At 33.9% G+C, this 27,295-nt stretch overlaps 3 protein-coding genes across 9 annotated transcripts in view; 1 reads left to right on the forward strand and 2 right to left on the reverse strand.

The window, feature by feature from the left end:
- Positions 1-583: 583 nt before the first annotated feature.
- LOC121876221 (translocation protein SEC62-like) lies at positions 584-19,803 on the reverse strand. 4 transcript variants are annotated; one of them, XM_042381211.1, is made up of 9 exons: positions 19,673-19,740; positions 16,612-16,668; positions 10,980-11,103; positions 10,431-10,527; positions 7,487-7,847; positions 6,854-6,987; positions 6,057-6,243; positions 5,526-5,695; positions 584-1,476 (listed from the first exon to the last, which is right to left on the reverse strand). In XM_042381211.1, exons 1-9 carry the CDS (start codon positions 19,724-19,726, stop codon positions 1,263-1,265), a joined length of 1,398 nt encoding a protein of 465 aa, XP_042237145.1. In that variant the 5' UTR covers positions 19,727-19,740; the 3' UTR covers positions 584-1,262. The 4 variants fall into 4 exon arrangements, with proteins under 4 accessions (XP_042237145.1, XP_042237146.1, XP_042237147.1 ...); XM_042381212.1 differs by lacking the exon at positions 19,673-19,740 and adding an exon at positions 19,156-19,462; XM_042381213.1 differs by lacking the exon at positions 16,612-16,668 and having other exon boundaries at positions 19,673-19,803.
- Positions 19,545-24,695, forward strand: LOC121876222. Of its 2 annotated transcripts, none has more exons than XM_042381217.1 (2): positions 19,545-19,647; positions 21,932-24,695. In XM_042381217.1, exon 2 carries the CDS (start codon positions 21,933-21,935, stop codon positions 22,671-22,673), a length of 741 nt encoding a protein of 246 aa, XP_042237151.1. In that variant the 5' UTR covers positions 19,545-19,647; position 21,932; the 3' UTR covers positions 22,674-24,695. The 2 variants fall into 2 exon arrangements, with proteins under 2 accessions (XP_042237151.1, XP_042237150.1); XM_042381216.1 differs by lacking the exon at positions 19,545-19,647 and adding an exon at positions 19,895-19,941.
- LOC121876220 (orphan steroid hormone receptor 2-like) overlaps positions 23,080-27,295 on the reverse strand; it is a 56,934-nt gene continuing 52,718 nt past the window's right edge. For all 3 annotated transcript variants that reach the window (XM_042381208.1, XM_042381210.1, XM_042381209.1), the window contains one exon: positions 23,080-27,031. In XM_042381208.1, the coding sequence (XP_042237142.1) occupies positions 26,939-27,031 (93 nt within the window). In that variant the 3' untranslated portion in view covers positions 23,080-26,938. The remainder of the gene's footprint in view (positions 27,032-27,295) is intronic.

Raw genomic sequence — 27,295 nt, forward strand, 5'->3', positions numbered from 1 at the left:
GACACTAATTATTCCCAATTACAATGAACTTCTCCATTATTTTTACATCACATTAAGGTTAAGTATTGTTGCTTCAACTAGAAAACCATATGGTGTCTTCTTATTCAACTTGAAAAGCACCAATGGGCTCTGGCTGCATGTGAAACTAAACAAGGAGTCTGAATCAAGTGATATAAGGTGCAATGAAAAAAAAAAAAATATATATATATATATATATATATATATATATATATATATATATATATATATATATATATATATATATATATATATATATATATATATATATATATATATATATATATATATATATATATATATATATATATATATATATATATATATATATATATATATATATATATATATATATATATATATATATATATATATATATATATATATATATATATATATATATATATATATATATATATATATATATATATATATATATATATTATATATATGATAATGGTTCTCATGTTTAAACAAGTGAAAAACTTTCACTTATTCTTCCACAATTTGTGCGAGTCATGTCACAATCTTAAGTGGCTTGTAAAGTGTAAATGACACCATGATAAATAATTAGAATCATATTTCCATCAATAACTTAAAAAAATTTATATAGTATATATATAGAGATAAAGCACACAAGCTAGATTGCAAGAATAATTAATAGTAATGAGAGTACCACATGTCATCTTCATAAGGTTAAATATTTAAAAAGTTTACACTAATGAAAGCTGGAGCAGATATAAATTTCTGGTGTTTTTATTTTCTGATTGGCTTTATAGTCAGACAAGAGTAAATGATATATTCAAAACTAAAAAACACACAAGAATTGAATCCACTTTAACTGACAATTGACAGCTTTAATACAGTATCATATCGAGCCTTACATCTGACCATTGGTAGAGAATCCGCAACACATCAAATAATGGATTAACACTGCCTATTTAGCAACTTATTAAGACTTCACTAACTAAAATATGAGTGAGTTACATAATCATATACATACTCTTAAACTGCGTTAACTAATAGGTGATTTAACAAAAAATAAAATTCACTTGCGATTATATCCTATATAAAAATAATTAAACAGCCATTCTTCTCTCTGGTTATAAATATATCGGAAACCAAGAAACTAGAATATAATGCCTTCTAAGACTTGAGATTTCTACATTACAGAACACACCACCACTAACCCAGCTGAACACACATCCACTGGCATAATATTTTTTAAGTACTGCTAATTTTCTCTAAGAATCAGTGGTGGTCTTTTCCTCCTCTATATTATCTTTTAAATTTTCTTCATGCAATTCTTGAACACATCTTTCTTTTTCGGACTCCTCCTCTTCCTCCTTCTCTCCGATCTCTGCAGCGTCAACATCCTCTTTTTCAACCATTTCAAACGCCTGCGAGTTTGAATTTTCTGACTCTGTCTCACTTGCAGCAGTTTGTTCCTCAGCAACCCTAAAAATATAAGAAAATAAGTAAGCGACAACAAAATAGCTTGCATTCAATACACCATCCCTTTCATTAATGCTAGAGAGATGTTCAGAATTCAAATCTTCAAATCCTCAAGTATTCAACTTGCTGGAAACTTATCCAATATACAGTACTGACTGACTTCTAATATACATACTTTCTACACCTAACACTTACACCCCCCCCCCACTTGCTCTCTCTCCTACACTACTCCTTCATTCTCTCCCAAATACTCCTTCGTCACTTTCCCATATATTTCTCCACCACCGACTCCCAGTAAGTAGGATATTTGTCTGAGTCCTGTTCCACCATACTATAATTGTATAAGTTACAGGAGATACTTTTGGCTCGACAGCTCTTTATGGCCTGGTGACCTGTGTGTAGGAGCAATGTGTGGCGGTTAGCTGTGTGCCGGGTAGTTGTGTGAAGCAGTGAGCTGTGTGAAGCAGTGAGCTGTGTTAGGCAGTGAGCTGTATGTGGTGGTGAATTGTATTTGCTGTGAGCTGTGTGTGTCACCTTGCCCCACCGCTGTTACCTCAGTGCTGACTTGTAACTAGGCCTATGAATTGTGTTGAACCACTGCTATCTATTAGTTACAAGTTATTTAATATATGTATACAGGTTTTAATGGTTTCAACAATTTCCTCCATTTAAGAAGTCATAGTGAAAGTGGAACCTAATGATACAGCGTAATTCAGTAGTTGAAAATGTCTAACAGAGGTAACTAAGGAAGTTGAACCCTTGACAAAATGGCCGCACCTCACTGAACATGTTTAACCAGGGAGGTCCGTCTATTAGGTTTAATATACCGTATATACTCGTGTATAGTTCGAGTTTTTAAGACCAAATTTTTAGGCAAAAAATTGGGGGTCGTCCTATACATGCGTAATAGTTTTGTTAGGTTGAACCCGTGCATGATGGGAAGGGCGTGGAGCAAATTTTAGCTTCAGACATGAAAAATATTTACCATTTACTGCCAGTAAACAATGGAAACGTAAAATATGTACCAATTAGTAATGAAAAGTTGTGCAGTTCCTTCAGCAAATGAAGCTCACCAACTTACAATAGGCTAAATTACCTTACAACGTACTTTCAGTAGTCTATGTTGAAGTTCTTAGCACAGGCTAACTTATCATATCATATACGGTACCACAGTTCTCATTGATCTACAAAAAATACCGGAAATAAAAACCTTTTCGATATTTCACACTTAATATAATACTCGGTAATCTACTTCAACCTCCTATTGTTTACATCGACGCATGACGCATCACCAGCTGTTGTGTGTATCAGCTAGACGGTACACGTGTTTTTCGAATCGTTTTCAGTTAAAAAACTGTTACATCACATGTATATTTTACCTTAACTGTGCCTGAATGAATATATTCTCGGAAATAAATAGTAGTTTTGCTGAAACACGATGTATTTCAATGTAAAATAGGCTAAAATACATGACGAAAACAAAAGATTTTACCTAACCTCCCGATGTTCAAGAGAAGTTACTCGTTTTTTTAATAGTTTTTGGTTAAAATATTGTTATATTACAATGGTATTCTATTCATACTGTGCTTGATATAATGCATTCACGGAAATGTAATATTTTTGCTGAAATGACGTACGTATTACAGTGGAAAGTGGGATAAAATCGTGACGAAAACAATGACTTTCGCTTTCTTTCGTTCAAAACATGTTACCGTAATCACTTTTCGAATGGTTTTCAGTAAAAAAAACTGTTGTATTACAATAATATTCTATCCTAATTGACTTGAATAAATACTACGATACCATATTTCTGAATATTTTCATTAAAATCCATCAAATTCATTTTCCTTGTCATCGTCTGCAGCAACAAACAGCTTCTCCCAGTCCTCTCCTTGAACAGGGCTAGAGGGTACGTGTTTTTTTAATCGTTTTCAGTTAAAAAACTATTACATCACACGTATATTTTACCTAAACTGCGCCTGAATGAATATATTCTCGGAAATAAATAGTAGTTTTGCTGAAACGTGATGTATTTCAATGTAAAATAGGATAGAATACATGACGAAAACAAAAGACTTTACCTAAGCTTCCGATGTTCTTGAGATGTTACTCGTTTTTTTAATAGTTTTCGGTTAAAATTCTGTTATATTACAATGATATTCTATTCATACTGTGCTTGATATAATACATTCACGGAAATGTAATATTTTTGCTGAAATTACGTAAATATTACAGTGGAAAGTGGGATAAAATCGTGACGAAAACAATGACTTTCGCATTCTTTCGTTCAAAACATGTTACCGTAATCGCTTTTCCAATGGTTTAGTTAAAAAACTATTGTATTACAATAATATTCCCTCGTAATTGACTTGAATAAATATTTGAATGGAAATATACAATATTTTTGTTGAAACTACCCGCGTTTCAGTGTAAAGTGTTGTAATAATAAATGGTAAACAATTTGCCTTTGGCACTCGTGTTTCAGGCATGGCGAGCCTCAGTTTATAGGATGTAGAGCGTTTTTACTGAAGATTTTGTTGTTCCATTACCCTAAAAAACGTGGGTCGAACTATAAACGAGGAATATCATAAATTAACGATTTCTCGATCAAAAAATCAGGGTCGACCTATAAATGAGGGGGGCTTATAGATGAGTATACAGTATACGGTATCTTACCGATGCTTGTTGAACCCCTTATAAATAATGATATCACCAAAAAGTCTCTGTATTCTCCTTTTTGGGTACATTCATTACAAATATTTCATAAGGAATCTGAATTAAAGAGAAGGATAACCTAATTTTCAAATTTATACAAGTTTAAGACTTCAGTCAGAACATTAGGAATCCCGAGTCCTCAGGTTTCAACACCTTTGACTTACTAACTACACTGAACTACACAATACTGGTGTAAAGCTATAAAAGTCAATATTAGATAGTTCTAATAGCATTTCTAGAAGCTTCTCTTTTACATATCATTACTCCTTTAAAAATAATCACATACAATATAAATCCACATTTTTGTAATATTTTAAAATTCCACATTTTTATCTGTATTCTAAATTACATTTCAGTACAACAGTTCAAGCAAAATGCATTAAAATTTGCAAAAGTTGATAAAATATACTTTAGGTAGGAAGATGACTCAGGGCACAACAGCTTTAGTGTGTTATGAGACAAAATTTAGTGAACAGGCTTAAAGATATTCCATGGGGATTCTTGGATAAGAAATAAAAGGAACTAAAGCGTTAAGTCAATCTGGACAAGCTGAGCATTTCTTAGGCACAGCTGAAGCGCACATAGCCTAACTACAGAGGGACGACCTGAGGGATTGCCTTGTCAATCAGGTGAAATACGAGTTCATCTCTCAGGCTTATAATTGTACAAAGTTTATATTGTCAACTATTAATTTACAACCTTGTTCTCTTCCACATATGTACTCTTCTCTCAGTCTCTTCCTCATACTTCTCCCTCATTCTCACCTAAAAAGTGAACACTTCATTCTCTTTCACTCATTCCTTCCACACTCCCACATACAGTACTTCTCCCTCTTTTCTTTCACATTCCCCCTCCCTCTCACTTTCTCTTGCAAGCTTCGACCTCAATACTGTACCAACGATGCATTTTTGTGCTTTCATCAGAATACCAATGTAAGAGTTAAGCAACATTTTACATTTAACCTCCTCCAGTGACCTCGCCCTTTGAAATAAGGACTTGAATCTACAGTTATGAATTTCCTCAATATAATTATCAATTCAAGAATTAATAGGACATGGTACAGTTTACAGACTAATTTCATAATATAAATACATTTCCAACATGCATATAAAATCCAAGCCAACAGGTAAAGAACAGGAAAATTAACAACTCATTAAAATCAATACACGCTGCAACTCTCACCCCTGAAGGTTAAAAATTCCAGAGAATAACAGAGATGAAGTTGATTTTCATTTTGAGTAACACTCAAATAAGAAAAGAAATTATGACTTTATATTATTCACTGTAGCCAGAAAAGAAAACCCCACTCCCCACTGTCTAATTGTAAGTGCACTCACCTGTCAATGTCTGTCTCATGTTTATCTGTCTCAGCTGCTGTGTCAGGACTGTCAAGTGTGTCATCTGCATCAGATTTCTTATCTTGCTCATCTTGGTCCTTTTCATCTTCCTCCTCTTTAATCTTTTTCTTCTTCTTTTTCTTTTCATACCCTGCACCTCGGTACTCATACTGCAAATGCAAGTTTGCTGCTAACAGTGCTAAGTGCAAGAGTGATGTGAGATTTGCTTATTATCTGTCTTAAAGGTGACTTAAAACTTTTGATATATAACAGAAAAATGTGCTGTCTACTGTGCTTTAACAAAATATGAAAAATAATGAAGAACAGAAGAGAAATAGGAGCATCACTGCCTTTCTTCATTAAAGCTTCTTCATATCTTCTGAATAATATAACACAAACATTGGGTTTACATAAACCCCCTAATAAGAGATGATAAAGAACAAAAAACAGATGAAAACACCTCAGGAAAAAGGCATACATACAGTACTCTATATAAATGACAATTATAAATTTTATGTACAAATAACTTACATGATACAGCGGCCAGAATGAAGCAAAGAAGCCAACATCTTCAGTAAGGTTCGGTAACAGCCAGAGGTGATGGATACCCATTGTCAATACCCATATGACGATAAACACAACGAACCGCAACACTGCCAACCCCAAAATCACACCTAAGAAGCCAGCTGCAGCCACACTCAGATAATATACACCTTTCCTGTAAAATAAATCAAACATATAACAGGGGGTGGATGGATGGGATAACTGAGGTATTGAATATACTGATTGACTATTGTGTGTGTGTGTGTGACAGTTTAGTATCAGTGAATAGTTCGTAAAAAGGTGTATAAAGAAAGCCGGCCTTGTTCACCATGTCACCTCTGCTACTGCATGTACTGTACAGACAAAATATTAGAATGCTTACCTCAAAATTAACATGATTTTACAGTACTGTATATTGTTTGAGTGAAAATTTCCAAATCTTCTATGGTATTCGTGGGCTAAAAAATTCTATGAATCTTCCAAAACTTGTTATTGTTTGAACCAACCCAGATATTTTCACTCACCAATGGCTGCAAAACAATGATGATAAAGATATATCCACAACTATTCTTAACTAATCTTCTCATATCCAATCTCTCTTACAATCTCATCAAATCCAGTACCAGTTTTGTATACTTGTCCTGTACTAACTACTCCCTTCATAATAGCTACTTTATCCATGACTCTAAAATTCATATTCACTTAAATTATTCATAATAGTTGTTGATATTCTTCTGTTACACCCATACAGACACTACAATGAACAAGATTAAACGTAAACTAACCGAACACTTGGTGGCCAGAGAGGAAATAAGCAAACTGCGATGGCGCCGAACAGACAGAGGCTACCGGCAATATAATACCAAAATGGAATGGGATCATACATCCATACATAAGCATCGCTCCCATCAACAAACACCTGAAAAATAAATAAAGAAATAAATACAAATATCATATTAGCAATTTCTTGTTCAATATACGACAGTACTGTGAAACTTTCATCATAACAGACTGACACACACTCACCATAAAAGCTCATTACTGTTACACACTCACACCAAGGTATTGTGTTGCTTACAACAAACTAAAGCTAATTTTGCAACTGGGCTTGAGAAGCTTCTTGATGTACTTTCTAAGCTTCATCCACTTTTGGGATCTTTAACAACCATCACGATTTACAACGGTTGACTGAGTGCTGGTTGCTGAGCCACATGGCCACAGTGGCACATTTACAGTCCATTTTTGCATTTCAGTAATTACTATGAAGAAATATGCTGACATGGCAGTGTGACTGACTTAGCAACTACCAGTTCATCAACTGTTATGAACTGTGACAGCTACCAAGATGGCAGAAGTTAACTAAAATCATGTCCTCTTCATGTATCTCTTTGCATCTACTTATGCACACGTTAACTTACTTGTTCCAAATGCATGTCCAGCTTGATTTTAGACTTCTTTTTCTTCTTTTTTTCCTTTTCTTCATCCTTATCCTTTCCGTCTTTCTCATCTTTATCTCCGTTAGTATCTTCCTGCTTGGACTCCTCCTCTTCTTCGACGCTCTCTTTCTTTTCTTCCTCCTTCACTTTCTTTTCATCCTTATCTTTCTTCTTTTCTTCCTCTTTCACTTTCTTCTCATCCTTGTCTTTCTTCTTTTCTGATTCCTTCTTTTTCTTCTCCTCTTTCTCCTTCTCTTTTTTCTTCTTCAAATCCTTGGGTTTCAGGTCTCGGTCAGTGATGGGGATTTTCTTGGCACGGTGGAAGAACTTATGTTTCAAAAGCCTAGAGGAAATCATAAATGTTAAAATTTAAACAATTAATCTTAAAAATAATACAAAAACAACAACTCAAATACAAAATACAAAAACTACAATAAACTTGTCTAAACCTGAATGATATGTACTGTACCCACACACCAGATGCAACTCAAGCATATTGACTACGAGTTGTGTGAATATTCCACTGTTTGCATAATTCAGTAAAAATTTATAACGCTTCAAAGTTGTCTCATTTCATTGTGCCAGAAGCAGAAATTAACCAACTTTAAAAAAACCTATGTAAATAAAAAGTAATTTCCCTTATTAACACACAAAAATACAAACTCAAACTTGTTTATATAAAAGTAATTTCCTCATTAACACAAACTCAAAAGATTTCCACTCACATGCACACAGGAGCACACACACACACACCCAATCTAATCGAACCATATCCAACTTAACCCGGTTTCAGATTATACTTCAGGATTGTTTATGAATTATAGAGTATGGTGTTACAATGTGACATGTTTGACTGTTACAGTATTTATGATGTAAGACTGTTAACCCTTTGAGGACACTGATGGCCACTTGTGGTCACTACCCACTGGATGGGTGAACATAAAAAAATCCTAAAAACAATTGAATCTTACCATCTTATATAAAATAAAATCCTGATTTACACCACTGAAGTTCAGGGTTCTTGGAGTAAACAAAGAATCACTCCAATTCCAGCAGCAACTCCATAATGTGCAGTGAGTGTGGAAGGATACACAAGAAGTGCAGTGGAGTACATAGCAGATTGCATGATGTAGCAGACACTAAGTGCCCTATATGTGCAGATAAACATGTGGAGAAACTCAACATTGGGGACATGTCCCTGGACTGTGTAAGTGAGTCCTGCTACATAGGTGATATGATCAGTGCTGGAGATGGTGCTGAAGCTAGCTCAGTTGCAAGAGTCAGAAATGGTTGGAGGAAATTTAGGGAGTTGTTACCTTTATTTACAGCAAGAAGACCTTCCCTCTGCATGAAAGGAAAGATGTAGACAACTGATGTGAGAAGTGTGATGTTATATGGCAGTAAAACATGGGCAGATGATATATGCAGGCCTGTGTGAATTGAAATAAGAATGGTGAGGTGGATGTGCAATGTAACACGGAAAGATAGGAAACCCTGTTATCAGCTAAAAAGCCAGCTGGGTATTAAGAGCAGTGGTGAAGTTTTGTGTAAAGGTAGACTAACATGGTCTGGCCATAGGGAGAGAATGGAAACCAATTGGGCCAAGAGATGCATAGCAAGAATGATAAGGGGAAAGGTTGTATGAAATGACAAAGCGTTAACACCTGAAGAGAGAACTGCACAGCATGGAGAGCTGCCATCAGATAATCATGGATAACCCAAGCATGCATAGAAAATGGCCATAAAATGGTGATAATGATGATGCAGTGCTACACTGTTGCATTGTGTAAAATGGACTAATACAAAGTGTAATACTATACTGGACTGTTACAGAACACAATGTCAGGGTTATGGTGTATAATGTTGGACTGTTACAAAATGTAGTGTGTAATATTTGTACATTCATTAGTTACACCAGTTTGGGGTGATTCCACATCCCTTAATCATCTGCAATTGTCACAGCCATCTACAGGGTATCCCTAGCTCATTACCTAGGGACAGTCAGCTGAAGTCTTAATCAGATGAAAAAAAGGGGCTGTCCCTATCGGCTCAGTCACATTGTATACCATGTTAATGCACAAAAACTTTTCCTTTTGTAAGAATCATGTTTGATGTAATTCCCAATTAATATACAGAATACATGTGCAGACAATCAAGAGAACTCTTACTGTACCATTCTAACAAAAATGTATTCTCAAATATTAGCAGTTAAAGAAGAGGACACATATTATAGTTTGTAATATTAATCTGTTACACTGTGTAATATTAGATGGCTAGCGTGTATTATGTTTGACAGCTGCAGCAGTTACTCTTGAATCATTACAGTGTAGGGTATAATGTAGGATAGTTACAACATGCAATGTTGAAAAGTCATTGTGTATTGTTCAATTGATATTGTTTGTAATGTTAAACTATTACAAGATGTACTCATGGACAGTTACAGCCAGTGATGGTGGGCTGTTACAGTGTGTATTCTTAGTCTTCATATTAATTAATGGTAGTATTGGATTTTAATAGTTTTGTCATGTTGGACAGTTACAATATGTAATTTTGGGTTGTTATAGTGTAATGTTGTAATGCTGGACTGTTACATTGTTTAATGTTGGACATTTTACAATGTCTAATGTTTGACTGTTACCTAGTGTATCAAGCTGGAAGTTAACAGTGCATAATCTCGGACAGTTACAGAGTGTACAGTATATCCTGCTGGACAGTTATTATGAGTAATGTAGCAGTGTTACAGTGTGCCAGATCACGACAGTGCCCGATAGAGCATATCAGTCAATAGTGTTAGACTGTTACAGCAAGTAATGGTGGGATTATTCTAAGCGTTGTTCTCAGAATATTTACTGATAAAATTTTGCAACCTCCTGCCCGAGTAATATCATTTCTTCACTGTACAGCTAAAATAACAAAGAATATTTACTTGTTGCAGTAGTCAACAACAGACTGACGGTCAGTGAACAGGATGTCCTTGCCTGTAGCCCATTGAGAGTCTAGGAGAGTGTCAACAGCCTTGTTTGCTGAAATGTACATGGGGACACATTAATACTAAATTTAATCACAATAAACAAACAGAACTCAAACCTGTATTGTATAAAGTACTTTTCCTATAAGCTGCCGAGAATGGCTGTGGTAACCTTATCACTTAACTTTAATTTATGTTGCCTTGAAAATACAGTATAAACATACAGGAACAGATGTAATGTCAGGATACTGTACACAATTAAATTAACGAAAATGGGAAACAGGAAACTTGGAAGGCTGGTGTAGAAACTAACTTAACCTAACCAAGTGAACTGCTTAACAAATGTCTACCCCTCGGAGCAAAAAAGTATAACAGGTGAATACTTCAGCAGTTAAAGAATGACTAACGCACAATAATTATAGTGGGGTATTGTATCTTTATATTTTACCCAGAAAACATCATGATCAAGTACTCATCATGTACCAGATTTTACAGAGAATACTTTACCATAGAAATAGTTAACAGGGTGGTTGAGAAACTTGGTCTTCTTTGTAGGGCAGTTCTTCTTTAAGTAGGTAGCTACAGCATATTCCTGCTTTGTTGGTTTCTCTTCCACAGGAATTGGAATGTCCTGAAATAACAACTCACATTTATTAAAAAGATGTCATCTACACTCAAAGACGGATTACTGTATGTGGGAAATCGAGGAACATAAAGGAAAATTACAAGACAGACAATCCTAAATTCTATAAATAAAATTATCTGAAATTTTAACTAAAATTGTCTACAGTTGATCAGACTGTTGCGACAATAGTGAACTAAACAATTATATAATACTGTAAAGGGAAATAAACACATGAAATATAATAAAGAAATTTGCTTGAAAATAGTCACTTGAGATATTATTATTTCTTTTAATTTAGATGCTGGAAATAATCAATTAGCTATCAAGTTTAGAATATAAATGGTAAAAATGCTCAAGATATGAACAGTGGTTTCAATTCCTCTACAGAAATTGTTTCACATGCGCACTTCTTAAACCCTAACACAACAATCTGCTGCAAGGTTACCCAGTATTCATCTTAAACCCACTCTTTATTAAAGTGAGCACAAGCTGGTCACTATCATGCTGAAGCTGTAACCTATCCTATCCTAACCTAGCTGTGGTCAAGGTGTTCATTTTCAAATGGAGTTTGGATATTAAAGAGCAAAGCTGGTAGGGATTGGAGAGGAGGGGGAGGCATTTTGCCAAAGATATTAGCTTCCTATGAAGATCTTGGGACATGCAAAATTTAACCACACTGCAATTTTTGTTTAGTTAAGTCAATAAATAACACAAACAAACTAAGCTTAGGAACAAATAGAAGGATGGTTGGAGGATTATAAAATAGGTTGATGGTGACTGAGGTGCTCACAGATAGCAAAATTGCCAGTTACCAGTTATTAGCCCAAATTGTATCCACTGCCTTGTGGCAAATGAATGTTACTCTGCCATTAAGCACAGTGATGTCACCATATTTGGAGAGAATCAAGATGTACAGTATATAGTCAGGACCCACTTAATTGCACAATGTGACTAGCACAGCAAACAACTTAAAGCACAGTTCCTAATGACATAAGACAGGATGTGTGAAGATCAACAATATTATGGTGTACAAGAAACTTGCTGTAGAAGACAAAGCAGAAAGTAAATTTGAGTGTCCCAGCAAACAAGAAGGTACAGAAGCTGAAGAATTTAGATCATATTTTTCACAATAAGGAATACAAATCATAGTTACCATAACTAAACTTTACTAAAATGAATGTCATAATTCACTACGTTGTACATTAGTGAAATACAGGATCATAAGAGCAACAAAATGAACAAGACAATTTCAGAAAAGGCTTCACTGAAGTGGATTATTATTGTATATCTGAGTAACCCATCAAATTATTCAAACAAACTACTGTACCATGTGATTAAGGATAGTTTGAACATGGAGGAGCAAAAATGAGAAGAATGGCTTAAAGTATGCCCACAATGGTGCACAGAAGCAGGCACAAGGGAATATCCAATGGTGAGGGTGAGTAAGTGTGAACAGGATATCCCAGTGGAGAAATATCTCAACATAAGCAGACAATGGTGCTTGAAGAGTCAATTCCAGGAATTACCTTGATGTAAAGTGTAGTCAAATAGAATGAAATAACATAATCAAAAATAAATTCAAACTATGCACTAATTTTTTTATTCCAAACATTGTGGCAATTATAGATGATGCATAAAAAAGTTTGCATAAAAAATATAAATACGTACATAAATAAAGTACGTACAGGTATTTTAAGATGCAAACTTAATAAAAACATACGGACTTGTTCACTTATTGTGAAGTTAAAGCACAATGTCATCAAGCATATAAACACATCTAATGTCAGTCAAAAGGCAGAGAACATTAAACAAAATAAGGTAGTTTGATAAGTTCAATTAGCACAAGCAATACTGTACATCGTACTGGCAATACTGACTCAAACATCTCAAGTGTTATCAAGAGAAAAAATTATCTGACAAAGATGCTAAAACAATAGATTGTAATGAAACAAAACTGTCTTACAAATTAATGTGAATTCAAGTTAAAACATCAACTACTGTACTAACTCTATTCTATCTTTTGTTACTGAGGGAGGAAGCAAAGAAAAGGATGAAATAATTCCTGAGGAGTAGTAATGTGGGGAAACTTAGTAGTACTGTACTGTACTCATATTATGAGGAATAGAATCTCCTAAATCAATTTACTTTGGTGTCCAACACAATTACCTTCAATCTACTATTCACGGCATCGTGTCAGCTTATCACCCAACTCATCCTAATGGAGAGAGGAAAAAGAGGAAGAACCTAACTACTGTAGCATCCAGTACAGTACTGTACACCCTTCCAGCAAGCTCTCACTAATCTTAATTCCTAGTGCCACCACAAATCACCCAAAATCCTTTGCCTACACTTATACTTCTCATCTTGACATTTCCAACTCAAACAAGCTCTTCTTACTTCTCACAAGCATGACATTTCAATTTTACTCTGCATCCTTTTTTATACATCATTTACACTGCAATCATTTATTAGAGCATAGTTCACTAGCACTTCATTACACTTGATGGTTTTTCCTATTGTAATTACAGTACAGCTCCTCCCCGACTTACGACGAGGTTAGGGACCCAAATCCAGGTCGTAAGTCGAAACGGTCGTAAGTCGAAAATGCTTATATAATTCATAGAAAATCTAAAATGGGTGTCTCTTTTTCTTCTCAGCACCACAAAACTCTCACTTTTAAGCTTGCCAGCCATTTTAAAGTGAATTGCAAACGAAAATTTTGTCAGTACACAGCGCAATCACTGACGGGACTCAAAAATACGTAATTTGACAAAATTTTGGTACGACTGAGGCAGGTCGTAAGTGCAGGTGGTCGTAAGTCGGAGAGGAGCTGTACTGTATATATATTTTTCATAACCATAATAACTTGAATTTAATCTTTTCATTTTCCACTTCAATTTCTTTTTTTATGGAAATGGCTATACAGTGTCTTCAATTTCTTAACCAATTCTGTACAGTGAGTTCTGCTATAACGCGTGTTTTGATAACGCGAATTTGCTCTAACGCGATTTATGAATTAGGAACGATATTTGTATAACGCGAACGCTTGTTTGCTATAACGCAATTTTTGCTTACTATTTCTCCAATTTTGTGGTATTAACTGTGAATATGGTAAAGAAGAATATCTCCAAGAAGCGTTCTGGTGATAGAATTCCCGGTGATGATCGTAAAAGAAAGGATATAACACTTGAAGAGAAGCTCGATGTTATCAACCTCAAAATCACCCTTCTCCCCCATCAAGTTACATTCATATTTTTTCAAGGTAAAGTGTTACATTTACTGTATGATTTCATTATTAAATATGAATGTAACATTTATTTAGACTGTGCTATCCTTTGTGTTAGGCTAACTACTAAATTTTTTCGATTTCGAGTAATCTGCACCTAACCCTATTTTCTCCATAAGCCCTGTTATTTCTATTACGTGATTTTCTATAACATGATATTTTACAAGAACACAATTATTGCGTTATAGCAGAACTACCTGTACACCTATTTATGACAAATTTACTCAATTATTAAACACAATCACCAATTTATTTTTTTCTTACTTTGTAACTTTAGAAGGAATCTATTGATCCAGTTCCATCATACCTGGTACAGTATAACTTTTTTTTAGCTAACCCTTAAACCGCAGCCAACGTCAATAGACACCCTCATTTCCCACCGAGACATTTAAAAGCATATGTCTCCATGCTTTGTTTTAGGTATAAGAAAGTAGACATGAGCAGCATCTGCACTCAGCCTTTATCAGGCATGGAGAATGGAAATTCTACATCTCACAAATCAAGGGGTGATAAGCACCAGGGGTTTGGTTCCAAAACCATTACTGCATGTTATTATAATGGAATTACACATGAAGAAAATCATCCACCAAATGAATCTGTACAGTAAACAGTGATTTCTTTTCTCCATATTCTGTTACTGTATTCTATATGTACGTAACTCTAGAATTTCACAAAAATTTTATATTGTTTAAGAACTGCAATAAAACACATTTCTTACACATGCACAGATTACCCTATTCTTCCATGGCTACAATTTAAGGTTTAAACCACAAAATAAAATTGTATAATGTTTGATTTTTATAAGCTAAATCTTTACACTACACTGTTCCCATATCCCACAAATACTGTACAGTACAGTATGCCTTACTGTTTAATGTCAACATGCAAAGAATTTCTCTGTACAGTACTGTATCTCCTAGTGCTCTATATACTGTACTGTACAAGGCTCAAACAGAATGAACCCTTTCTCCTTCATTGCCATATCAAACATCTGAATAAAATAACTTCTAAATTAATTTGTGCAATTCCTACTTCACTGAAAAAAATTCCAAACCTTAATAATCATACAATACAGTACGGTACATAATTGTATGAAGTATGTTTCACTGCCATAACAAACACTCATACCCGGTACTGTACCAATAACACTATTGTACCATGAAAACCATCTGCACCACTACTTAACACATCCACAAACAAGGAGCCCAGCATATATCCAAATCACAGTACCATATAATAATAATAATACTGTACGTACTACACAGATTAATTATCAATCAATCACATTTCCTTTCTTTTAAGTGAATTTGCCTTTGACATACTCAAATAAAGTGAGGGATAATGGGATAATATTTCACTAGAAATTATTACACGTTGTTACATAGGGATACAATGACTAACGCACACATATACAAACACAACAAAATATCAGTAAAGTTTGTTCATCAATTCTTTTTTAAAGACATAACATCATTGGGTTATTAGTAACGAGTAGGTGAACTTTGTCATGAAAAGTTGTTTTTTATATGAGCAACAAATTTTCCATTTCCATGTCATATCATAAGTATTGCACTAATACAACGTAAAAAAAAATAAATAATAAAATAAAACAATACACGGTACAATAAAAAAAACTCTTGAGATTCCACCACTTGTGTATGGTAGTATAGTTGCCAATGTGCCAGGACTCAACACCACATTTATAGAACTGATTGTCAAGCAATAACACGCTGCATGCCAAAGATAATTTCTTAAAATAAAATACATTCTCATATATATATATATATATATATATATATATATATATATATATATATATATATATATATATATATATATATATATATATATATATATATATATATATATATATATATATATATATATATATATATATATATATATATATATATATATATATATATATATATATATATATATATATATATATATATATATATATATATATATATATATATATATATATATATATATATATATATTGAAACATCACATTATTTTTTTCTTTAAACACACAAAAAATACAAAAAAGTCATAGCAATCAGTGATGACGGGATTCACATCGTGCCACGGAAGCCGAGACTTGTGCTTAGCCAACAGTAAGATAATATCTCTGTTCATGAGATATTTAAGCAAAATGCTACAAGTATGGAGTACAGTACTCAGTAATTCCAAAATGTTTGAAATACTTTTCATAAAGATATCACCTCCTTTTTGTCTGGTGAGCAGCGCTTTATATATGGACCCGAGCGTTCCTGGTCATCCTGTGATAAAACAATAGTCACAACAGATTTCTTTAACTATATCTTCAGATACTGTTATAAAAAATAACTTCTGTAAGAAAAAGATAAAATAAGAAGTTGCTTCAACAGCAGCATGTACAGTACAGCACCTAAGAATGAATTACCAACCAACCAACCATAGCCAAACTTAATTCACATGAGTTTAACTTATTATACAAACAACGCAGTATAAGTACAGTATACAGTACATAACATCTCATACATTCACTTCATACTCTAGCCATGCTTACAAATATATACTGTACTTGTGTCTCATCCATAAAAAAAGTAATAAATAAAACAATAACTGTACAGTACTGCATAAGTACTTAGTTAAGAAGCCATTTCAGGGGTACAAAGGTGGCATTATACAGCTGTGTTTTCAGAACCAGTGTGTATAGTGTACCTGTATCAAGCCAAATTTGAGCCCAAACACTTAAATATACAGTAAACAAAGATTCAGGTAAGTTAGGGAGATACAAGATACTACTGTATATTTAAATCCTCCCAATCCATGAGAGTTTCAGTGCATGTTTAACCCCTTCACTATGGGATGCCACTTTTAATATTTTGTTTGGCTAATGTTAGATAATTTTATTTGGCACAGTGAGACCCCCTGTACATAAAGGGTGAAGAGCAATTTCTTAGATTCAAAGATGGCATGACACTGATTATGGGGCCCATACACACACACCTTGGTACAGGGTACGTGTTTTTTTTACAGTTAGGCTAAATTACCGGTCACGGCATTAACTGGCAGCCTGTTTTGGGCTATTTTACTGGTCCATTATTGATGTAATAGAAGTAATAGTATTTAATGTAGTATGCAAAGAAAAATATGACTTATGATGATATTTATGCACAGAAAATTTATGTTAGGTTAGGGACCACCAAAATATCCCAAAACAGCCTGTCAGCTATTGCCGTGACTGGTAATTTAGCCAATGCCTATTTCTTAATGCACACGCACATTCACACAGTTCTAAAAGTACTACTGTACCACTTTTGAACCTTTAAGATGAACTCTAATCAATCCTTACCTAATAAAAAAATTAAGTCTTGAATGACTCTACACTTTGATGATGTTTTGTTATTTCGTGTTTTTAATATCTGTTCTAATAAAAAACAACATGAAACTCTATCAGGAAACAAGGAATAAATAAATTTGATATTCTGTACAGTACCGGTAGTATAATGTACTTATAAATGGGTTAGACTATAACCTCTGTCCCCTTAATAAAAAAAAGCCTGAAGTGCTTGTTGCTTCTGTAAATTCATAAAAAAAATGTTTAATTGATCTCCCACAAGATATTGATTTTATACACTACAACAATTTTTTTAAGTAAAAATCCCAAACAAAACATTCTTTGATCTACAGGAGTCGCCTTAAGATTAACCATCCTAATACTGTACTAACTTAACACCCATGGTAAGATTAGGGTGGTTAAATAACAGTTGGGAGCTAGTCTTCAGGTAATCCTTTATACAGTACAGAGTAATTCAAGAAAGTTACCCTAAAAATCAACTGAAAATTGCATTGCTTGGCTCAACATTATGGTATGACCCCAAAGTCTCCCTCAAATGTGGTACTTTGACAACAACATAATGGAAATTCAAAATGTCCTTTTCCTAAGTTTACACGTTTTTTTACTTCCCAAGGGATTTATGTTTTACCTGTACTGATAAAAACAAACCTGTATGAATCCCATCCAAAAATACTTGAATATATACGTGCCCTTAGGTTAACCTTTATGTTTTACTTTATTACTTTGAGCCTGTAAATTCCATAGCATCATACTGAAGTACTGTTGGGTGAGATATATATATACTGTACTGATCATAAACACAAGCTATTCTCTGCTACCAGATTTTTATATATAGTATTGCATTTCTTACATTAGTGATAAGCTCTTGTACAAAAGTTCCAAATATGCTGGAAAAAACAATTAGTCTCCCTGAAAATCAATGTTAAATAATATGATATTTTATACTTTCAGACAAAAGAGGATTCTTTGGAATTTTATCTTTACTACAAGTAACACACTAAACTCTCACCAATATGTCAAGGGTTTGAGAGCTCGGCCCAGACACACATGAGAAGGGTGCTATCCAGTGTGACCCTCACTACCAAACATCACAGGTTTCCCGGTCCCCGGTTTCCTCCTGGACTAACACTGGATAGAGCGCCCAAATGGCTGGTAAGCTGATAAGTGGCAAAGATTATAATAAAAAAAAAAGACGTTTCCCTCGCAAACGAATTATATATGCAGAGGGTCCAGTGGGACAGAGCCCCCAAGTTAGGAGGTTAGGTTAGGTCTTGAGCAAGGGAAACATCAGAGAAGAAAAGTGTCTTAAAATTGTCAAAAGTATTGATTGCAAGGATTTAAGTCCCAAGATTCCCGTGTTATCCAAAAGTAAAACTTTACTAAAAATACAGATTTAAAATAAAACTCAAATAACAGTCTATACCCTTAGCCTCTTCTTGGACATGATGTTAAACTTGATCAGCAGTCGAGAGCTGAATCTTGGACATGAAGTTCACCTTATGCAAGACCAAAGGTGTGAAGGGAAACTATTTCACACTTTACCGGACACTTTCAGATCCAGTGTGAAGTACCGGAGAAATATCTGGGATATGGGTCAACTGAAACTCGAGCACAAGATATGAAACTTCCTGAGGTCAGACAGTGGCTCATACACGTCAGCTCCCCAGCAGCAGCCAAGCAGCTACCAGGCATACTAACAGCAACCACCGTTACGTCAGAGGGTGAGAGGAGTCAATGAACTTCCTGGAACTTCTTCGTATGACGTATCAGTTTAGTCTTCCAGCACCACACACCAACAGCTGTTACACCTTAACCTCTCCCTACTCAAACATGGCAGCCAATACTTTTACCCATAATAAGAAGACCTGTAACCCCTATTTTGATTTAAACAGAAATTAAGAAGCAAAAAGAGGTGGTATGTAGTGAATTTGTTGAATTACCTGAACCTTCTTCTTGATCTTCCTCTTCTCGGCCATGGTCAGTGTTGTTGTCATACACTGAGCCTCTACACCAGCTCTCTACACTACAGTATAATTAGTCCTTTGTATTTTAATAATCAGTATTTATTTATTTATTTTCCTAACTATTCCAATTTTCTTTAATTATATATTTTTATTTTTATAATGAGATAAAATTAGAATATTAATATAGTTGTTATAAAATGTGTGATGATCAGTGGTGGCGGGAGACGTGGTGGGTGTCTCCTCAGGTACTGTCCTCTGTTACCCTTCCTTCATTTATTACCCTTTATTGCTACCATTATGTCTCACTTGGCACCTCCATAGCTATTTAGTAGTGGTGTGAGGCTTCCAGGGTAGCGGGGAGTGGTGTTGGTGACCCCTGATCACCTGGTGTAGTGGTAACGGGCATAACTCGCCCATATGTCAAGGGTTCGAGCCTCGGCCCGGACTCAAGGAAAACTTAAAATACTTTTGTTCTTATTTATGTTTATAGAATATATTTTTTGTTAAATGTAATTTGAAGATTTATGTTAGTTTTATCTGTCATGGAAATAAATAGATGTAAGCGTAATGGGTGAATAAATTCCATTAATATTTTAATCTCTTATGTAATCGTAATGGAAAATTTAAGCAGGTGTATTACTTCAAAATGAAAATATTGAGTTTTATTTAATGTCTTTTGATAAGGTGTCTAATACAATACATTACTTTAGTTTGTTTATTCTGTAGATTTTCATATTTAAGACAGACTATCAAAAGATAATACAGATGTGTATCGTATAATTTATAGATAAGATAATTGTATTGTGTCTTGACAGGTTTGTTTTATTATGTTTTTGTATATTAACTAAAGCAAGACTCGGGTGCACCTTTAGTTTCTTTGTTAGTTGACATGATTATTTTTTTATGGGATTTTTCACTGATATTCTTGTTTTGATAAATGTTAAGTGATAAGTGGCAGCAAGTAAACTAATGATTTGATGAAGATTTAGAATTATTACTGAATTATTTGCTTATTCTAGATTTTCAATACAAGTTTCTGTAATGTATAGAATCCAAATCCAATGTGTCATTTACAATTAACTTTGCATTTATTTGCTTCTTTAGTGAATCAAAACAAACATTTACTGAACTATTGTATGTCACATTTTAGTTTTAAAAGCCATTGAGAAATAGATATTGTGTCTCATAATATCAGGCATAGTTTAGGGAAGATTTTTTTTAATTTACCAAAGGCTATGGCCTACTTACCGCTTCCAAATTACTTTATACGGAACCCACTCTAATTCCATATACTTGAGGCTCTAGGTCAACCAAATTAGCCTAAAATTTAGAATTACCCTCCTATTTCTACGATGGAGGTTTATGGTAGCAAATTTGCTGCCTTTTTGCTCTGGCAAATCAAAGAAACCATAACTGAGCTGTATCTAATATTAGCTGGAATGGACCACTGAGCATTGCCAAAACTCTGGACGTAGTTTGGTTTATTTTACGTGCCATAGTTATTGTAAAAAGTCTTTATGCAGTACAGTATTTACCGTACAATAATAAATTTGAATTTTGTGTTTATCAACCAATTTTGAAACTACTGAATGCCAAATTCAGATTTTATCTCCCAGTCAATTTTATTCTATAAATCCACCATTTCCAGTAAAACTGTACTATGTAAATTTGTGATTTTAGTCCTGTACATATCACTGGTGTCACTGTTCAACATTAATAATCATATTTTAGATATGAATAACAATGTATGTAGTCAGTGGTTGATGTTACAGTGGGGTATGCTATAACGAACGGGTCCTACTACGAATATTCCTATAACGAACGGTTTTACCTATAAAATTGAGAATGCTATAACGAACGAAACTCCTACAACGAACATAATTTAATTTTTTTTTTCTAATTTATTGTTTTATTATTACAAATATTAATGATATTCTTTATTTCAGGGGTTTAGATGCATATTTATGCACTTTTTTACAATTTTTACAATTTTATATTATATTTTTCAGTGTTAAGTGGTTGTATTTGGGGGCCTGGAACGGATTAATCCTATAACAAACGAATGCTATAACGAACAAGGTTCTAGAACCAATTAGATTCGTTATAGCATACCCCACTTATAACAATGCATTTTTTTTTTGTTATGTGATACATCCTTCATCCTGAGAATAGGATTGTAAGTAAATATTTATAATAATTTTTATGGGCCCTTAACTTGCCTTCTTTACTTTATAGGATGGAAGCTATTCTTCTGCTTATCCGCACAAAATACAGTGACGTCACTCACATTGACACGGCTACTCTTGCCCACTGGTTATCAGTGCCTGGCGAGTCTCTTTGTGGCCAGCACAAGCAAGAGTGCTGCAGTGACCAGGGAAATGATGACATTAACAATACTAGACAACATACTGATTCACTTGTAAAGGCATGTGATTCTCTTGTAGAGGAAGTCCACAGTCTGGTTTTGAGTGAGAACAATACTTCAGAGGAGGCTGTTAAAAGTTTACCACCAGATAATCAACATGTATCTGGAAAGATTATCATACTCTTTGATGTTCGAGATGAAGTTGAATATGAAATAAGTCACTTGCAGGGAGCTAGAAGAATTAGTGATTCCATTAGTGATGAAAAACTGAGAGAGCTCCTCATGGAGTATTTAGGAACTAAACTCACTGCAGAGGGATCAGCATCTAACAGCTTTTCACCTGATGGTGCTTCAGAAGAACCTCTGAAAATTATTTGTTATTGTTCCGTGGGGTATAGATCATCAGGTTTAGCCAGGAGGGTAGCAAAACATATAGCTAACTTTAACTCTCTGAAACCAGTTGAGGTTTACAACTTGGAGGGGTCCATCTTTAAGTGGGCAAATGAGGATAGGGATATGATCAACAGCAATGGTAATAAGACCAAATTTGTTCATCCTTATAATACTGTTTTTGGTTTAACACTCAGGAAGGAACTTCGGAAATATGAATGAGCATTGATTTCTTATGTCAGTTGGGATTTCATTCTCTATACACTGGCAAACTGTGTCTACTGTCACAGGGTAGCCAGAATCAAGAGCAACATACAATTGATGCTGGTAACCACAGGTAGATGTTTACAGTTTCTGCACCAGGTTTCATATTGTTACTCATGGCAAGGTGGTACATACTTTTTTATTGAGTGTATATGGGAAGCCTAGCTTAAGTATAGGTCACATGTGTACCATTCTTAGTATTGTACTGTAAGTTTATCACAAAGTAGGGGGAAAAATTACGAGAGCAAACATAATATGATGGTTTATGTGGTACTGTATAGCTTTCGAATTGTAAACTTGCATCATGTAGGAATCTTAAGCCTAAGCTTGGGTGTGTGTACAAGAATGGATAAGAAAAGTTAACTCTGTCTTTTAAAATTTATGTTAAGAAATACATAATTACATCATAGAGAAATAATGAAATAGACAAACGATTGATGATTGTTGTTCTTAAATGATATATACAAGGGTGTTTCCCATGAAAAAAAATATATTGATAAAAACACAGAGCATTTGAAAGAGACACAAAATATACAGAATGCAAAATATTTTGTAAACGTGTTTATCACAACTATATAAAATATAGATTGTACCTGATTACCTTAACTGTATCAGATTATTTACCATTACCTTTTGTGTCCATTTCAAATTCACGTGTTTTATGTGATGAGACAAGTGAACATGAACCTTTTGTATTACCTCATCAAGGATCAATCTCCATTGTCACAACACAATGTATCCACAACTGAGAAGCTCCATTGTGTATCAGTACATGAGCAGCAGAAACTTTTATATTTTTTTCTCAAAATTTCATACAAAAATATGATCAATCTTTCATATACAAAAATGTGATTTGTATTTCTTAAGGCATTTCCATTATGAAAGTCTATCTTTTGATAATTCACTCAATATAACGGAAGAACCTTGCATGATTTAATTGCCGGGATTATTTCTCACCGTGTTGTTGAATAAAATAATATCTATATTTTGGGACAGACTCAGCAATTCTTAGCATTTGTTAGTGTTTATTTGTGGCATAATTTATAGGTAACCATGATTGCATTCAATAAATTCCCTATAAAATGATCATTGCTCACTGCCTTCTCCTGTCATGAGAATTAAACTTATATCTACTGTTTGATATTGAATGGATTTATTTTTGATTATATCATAATAACTGAACCTTATGCAGAGTTTAGTCATTAAATATTGTGATTGGCTAAATTAATTTACAATGTTTAAAAAGCATAGGCCTCACATTGTCCACAGCAAGCAATGATCTCCACTCACAAAATTACTGAATGCAGGTTACAAGACCTTATCCTGACAACTAATAATTGCTGCTCCTGTCAGAACTGTAAAATTTACTCACTACGTGCACATTTTTTTCACCGGTGAAAAGTGTTCAGAACATATTAACAAGGGTTTTGCCACCTCACCCATGTGTGATTCTGGTGTAAGGACCAGTTATGATGCAGCCTTTATGTTATTTTAATAACTTTTTACCTTAGTAAATTAACAATCTTGGTGGGGGTATCACACTCGACCCACCATAAGCTGGGATAAAGCTCAAGAATTATAAAAGTAAGAAAGGTATTTGTGTAAACTTTATGGTAATGCACTTTGCTGTTATCTCTCTTAAACAGTAAATAAAAAAATACATTTTTTTTTAAACTGAAACTCAGCAGGACAAACAAAGTCAATGATCATATTCATCATTGTTGTGTGCTGTGGCCCTGACATGACTACAAGATTTGAGGCTTTGTCCCTGGCAAGTGATTTTTCTTTATTCTATCAAATGAGTAAACAAACTCTCTAACTTTGTTAATGTAAAAAATCTGGTATTCATTATTTTACTGTATCTGTTGTACATTTAATGACTTGCTTAGAACACCAAATTTTGGAACACAAAAATAGAAGGAAAAAACAATATATTGGAAACAGCTGTTCCAATTAACAAATATATACAACAATAGCAGACCACTTTTGTAATTTTTCCTAAAACGGTGTTGAATTGTAATCAGTCATAGGTAACATTTGACGTTACAACCAGTTTGACTTGACAAATAAAAGAAAAGCAAGATATTATAATCTAAAGCAATATTATAATGCCAAACATATCTGATGAGGCCAGACTAGAGTAATTATCAGGAGCAGTTGTATATTTGTTCTGCAGCTAAAGGAACTGCATAAAGTAACTTCCACTAAGTTTTAACTTGATTGCAATATTGAAGAAGAAAAGGAAATTTCTGTTCATGCAGTTAATAATAAAAAAAAAATATTCTCTACTGCAACTTAGAAGAAAAATTATATCTGCATAAACAGATAAAAACTGCTTTTGAAGAAATTATCATCACTTGTTTGAGTAACATGAAAAGGAGACCAAAATCAGAAATCAGAAAGATGTTAAACAGTGACAATGTAACTGAATGTGTGTTTTAAGTATTCCTTTGGGGGAAAATTACATAAAACTACACCCATCACTGTCACAAATAATACTGACATAATCTTACAGTAACATCTATTTAAAAAAAAAATCCTAAATAATCTTGGTAAAAGATAATTAGATGAAGACAATATGTTCACTAAAAAGCACCACCCTATATACAGAATATTACAAGAAAATAATAAATCCTTATTATATGTAAAAACATTAGTGAAAGAGAAATAAGATACACCTTGCAGTTGCATAACATATGTAAATAATCAATGAACAGGATCTCCTCATGTACTTTGGATGTAAAATAATTCATATGTATAACACATCATATTCCCACTCTCATCCAATTTACATATCTAAAGTGGAAGTGAACACTACTGTACTGTACTTTGCAAGCCACTTTTACTTTTTTTGGTAGGGGAATACAGTAGTCTGGTGACAGTAAAGTGAGTTTGGTGAAAATTAACATCCTGTATGCCATTTCTCACAAATTGAATATTAATAAATATTCCACTCACATGATTTGACAAGGATGCGAGCAGGAATATATCTAAACCAGTAACGATATTGTATGCCCTTTGCCCATTTTTGTTAACATTGTTTTTAGAAACATCACAAGTAGTATAATAATTTGAGAAGGGTTTATTCTCAGCCTGTATGAAACAAAAATATGATAATTTCTTCGGAGAATCTTTTAAGATTGTTATCTGGACCCTATCTTTTAATTTTGTGATCTGATTGATGAAAATGGTAACCAAACTCAGTTTAAGGGTGACATGCTGTATATATTTATGAAATTGTGCCTTTATTCAAGTTTGTGTTGTTACAATTTTCATCCATCATCCCACACCATAACGACTTGACCAGCAACTGTTGACCAAATTACAAGGATTTGTATAGTAAAGTAAGTGGTATTGATTTTTAACACCTGTTTAGATCAATGTGTATTGCTGGTCATGCCTAAATTCATGGAAGCCCCGGGAGTTTCCATGCGCAGTAATGAACTGTAGTGAGATCAACAACTGTAAACCTTGTACTAAGTCTCAATAAAGCTCATATTTACATTCTTAAATGTAAAAATATGCTTCACTGACACACAGCCTTGTTGTAGCAAAGTTGCCTATCTGTAATCTGGTCAATGTCTTCCATGAACACGAGCAATTGCAAAAACTGGCCTATAATCACATTTCTGTATTGATAATAAACAACAGCCTTATTTTATTACATAGTAATGGGCTGTATGTGTTGAAAAACATGCTGTACATCAACTGCAAATATACTTAAAATAATGCTTATGAAAGTACCCTGATCCACTGGAGATGAACGTGAAAAAATCGAGACCAGAAAACAGTAATCAGCACGTATTTCAAAGTTAGCCATTGACAGAAATGTAAATGCAGCAAACTTTAAATACATGAGAATAAATGACCTCTAAGCTCGACCTCTTCTATTTAAGAAAAGCCCATCAAGTACAAATCCACAGCACAATAGTCACTGGTTTTCTCTGAATGTGTTTATCCTCACCCTATCACCATCCAGGCAGGCCATTACCACGTTATTTTATATTTATTTGAACAAGTGCGACTTGCCCCAACACCCGAGGTCCACACACCTTAACTTTGGATAATGTCTTTTGTTTTCTTTACGCTTCAGGAAGCTGACCACATACTTTCTAGAGCACTGTCTGTTTTTGGAGATTAATTCACTCCCAAACTCTCAGTATCTTAAAAACAGTTTATATTTTCTTTGGCCAACAATTCTGTGCCATTGTCACTCCACTCAACTATTCAGCCATCTCCATTTTCATTATATATGGAATAACAGAATCTATCTGCACATTCCCTATAAGGCCAGCAAAAAATAATTCCTCCATCACCTGTGAAAAGGAAAATATATACATATATTATTTACACTGAACAAAATACAGAAATACCTCACTGCTTCACTATAAGAGCAATGTGTAAATTACTGTCAATGTATAGTTCCTCATTCATTTAAGATGAATACAGTAATGTTAGTATTACAGTATAAATATACTTTTGAAATACTGTACATAAAATTTTATATCCAATATGTTCAGCCATAAATAAACTAAAAGGTGTCTATATATTGAGGTCCTTCTCTTTTTATACATTTTGAA

The sequence above is a fragment of the Homarus americanus genome, unplaced genomic scaffold (assembly GCF_018991925.1).
Source record: "Homarus americanus isolate GMGI-L3 unplaced genomic scaffold, GMGI_Hamer_2.0 scaffold34921, whole genome shotgun sequence".
In the NCBI taxonomy this organism is placed as follows: domain Eukaryota; kingdom Metazoa; phylum Arthropoda; class Malacostraca; order Decapoda; family Nephropidae; genus Homarus; species Homarus americanus.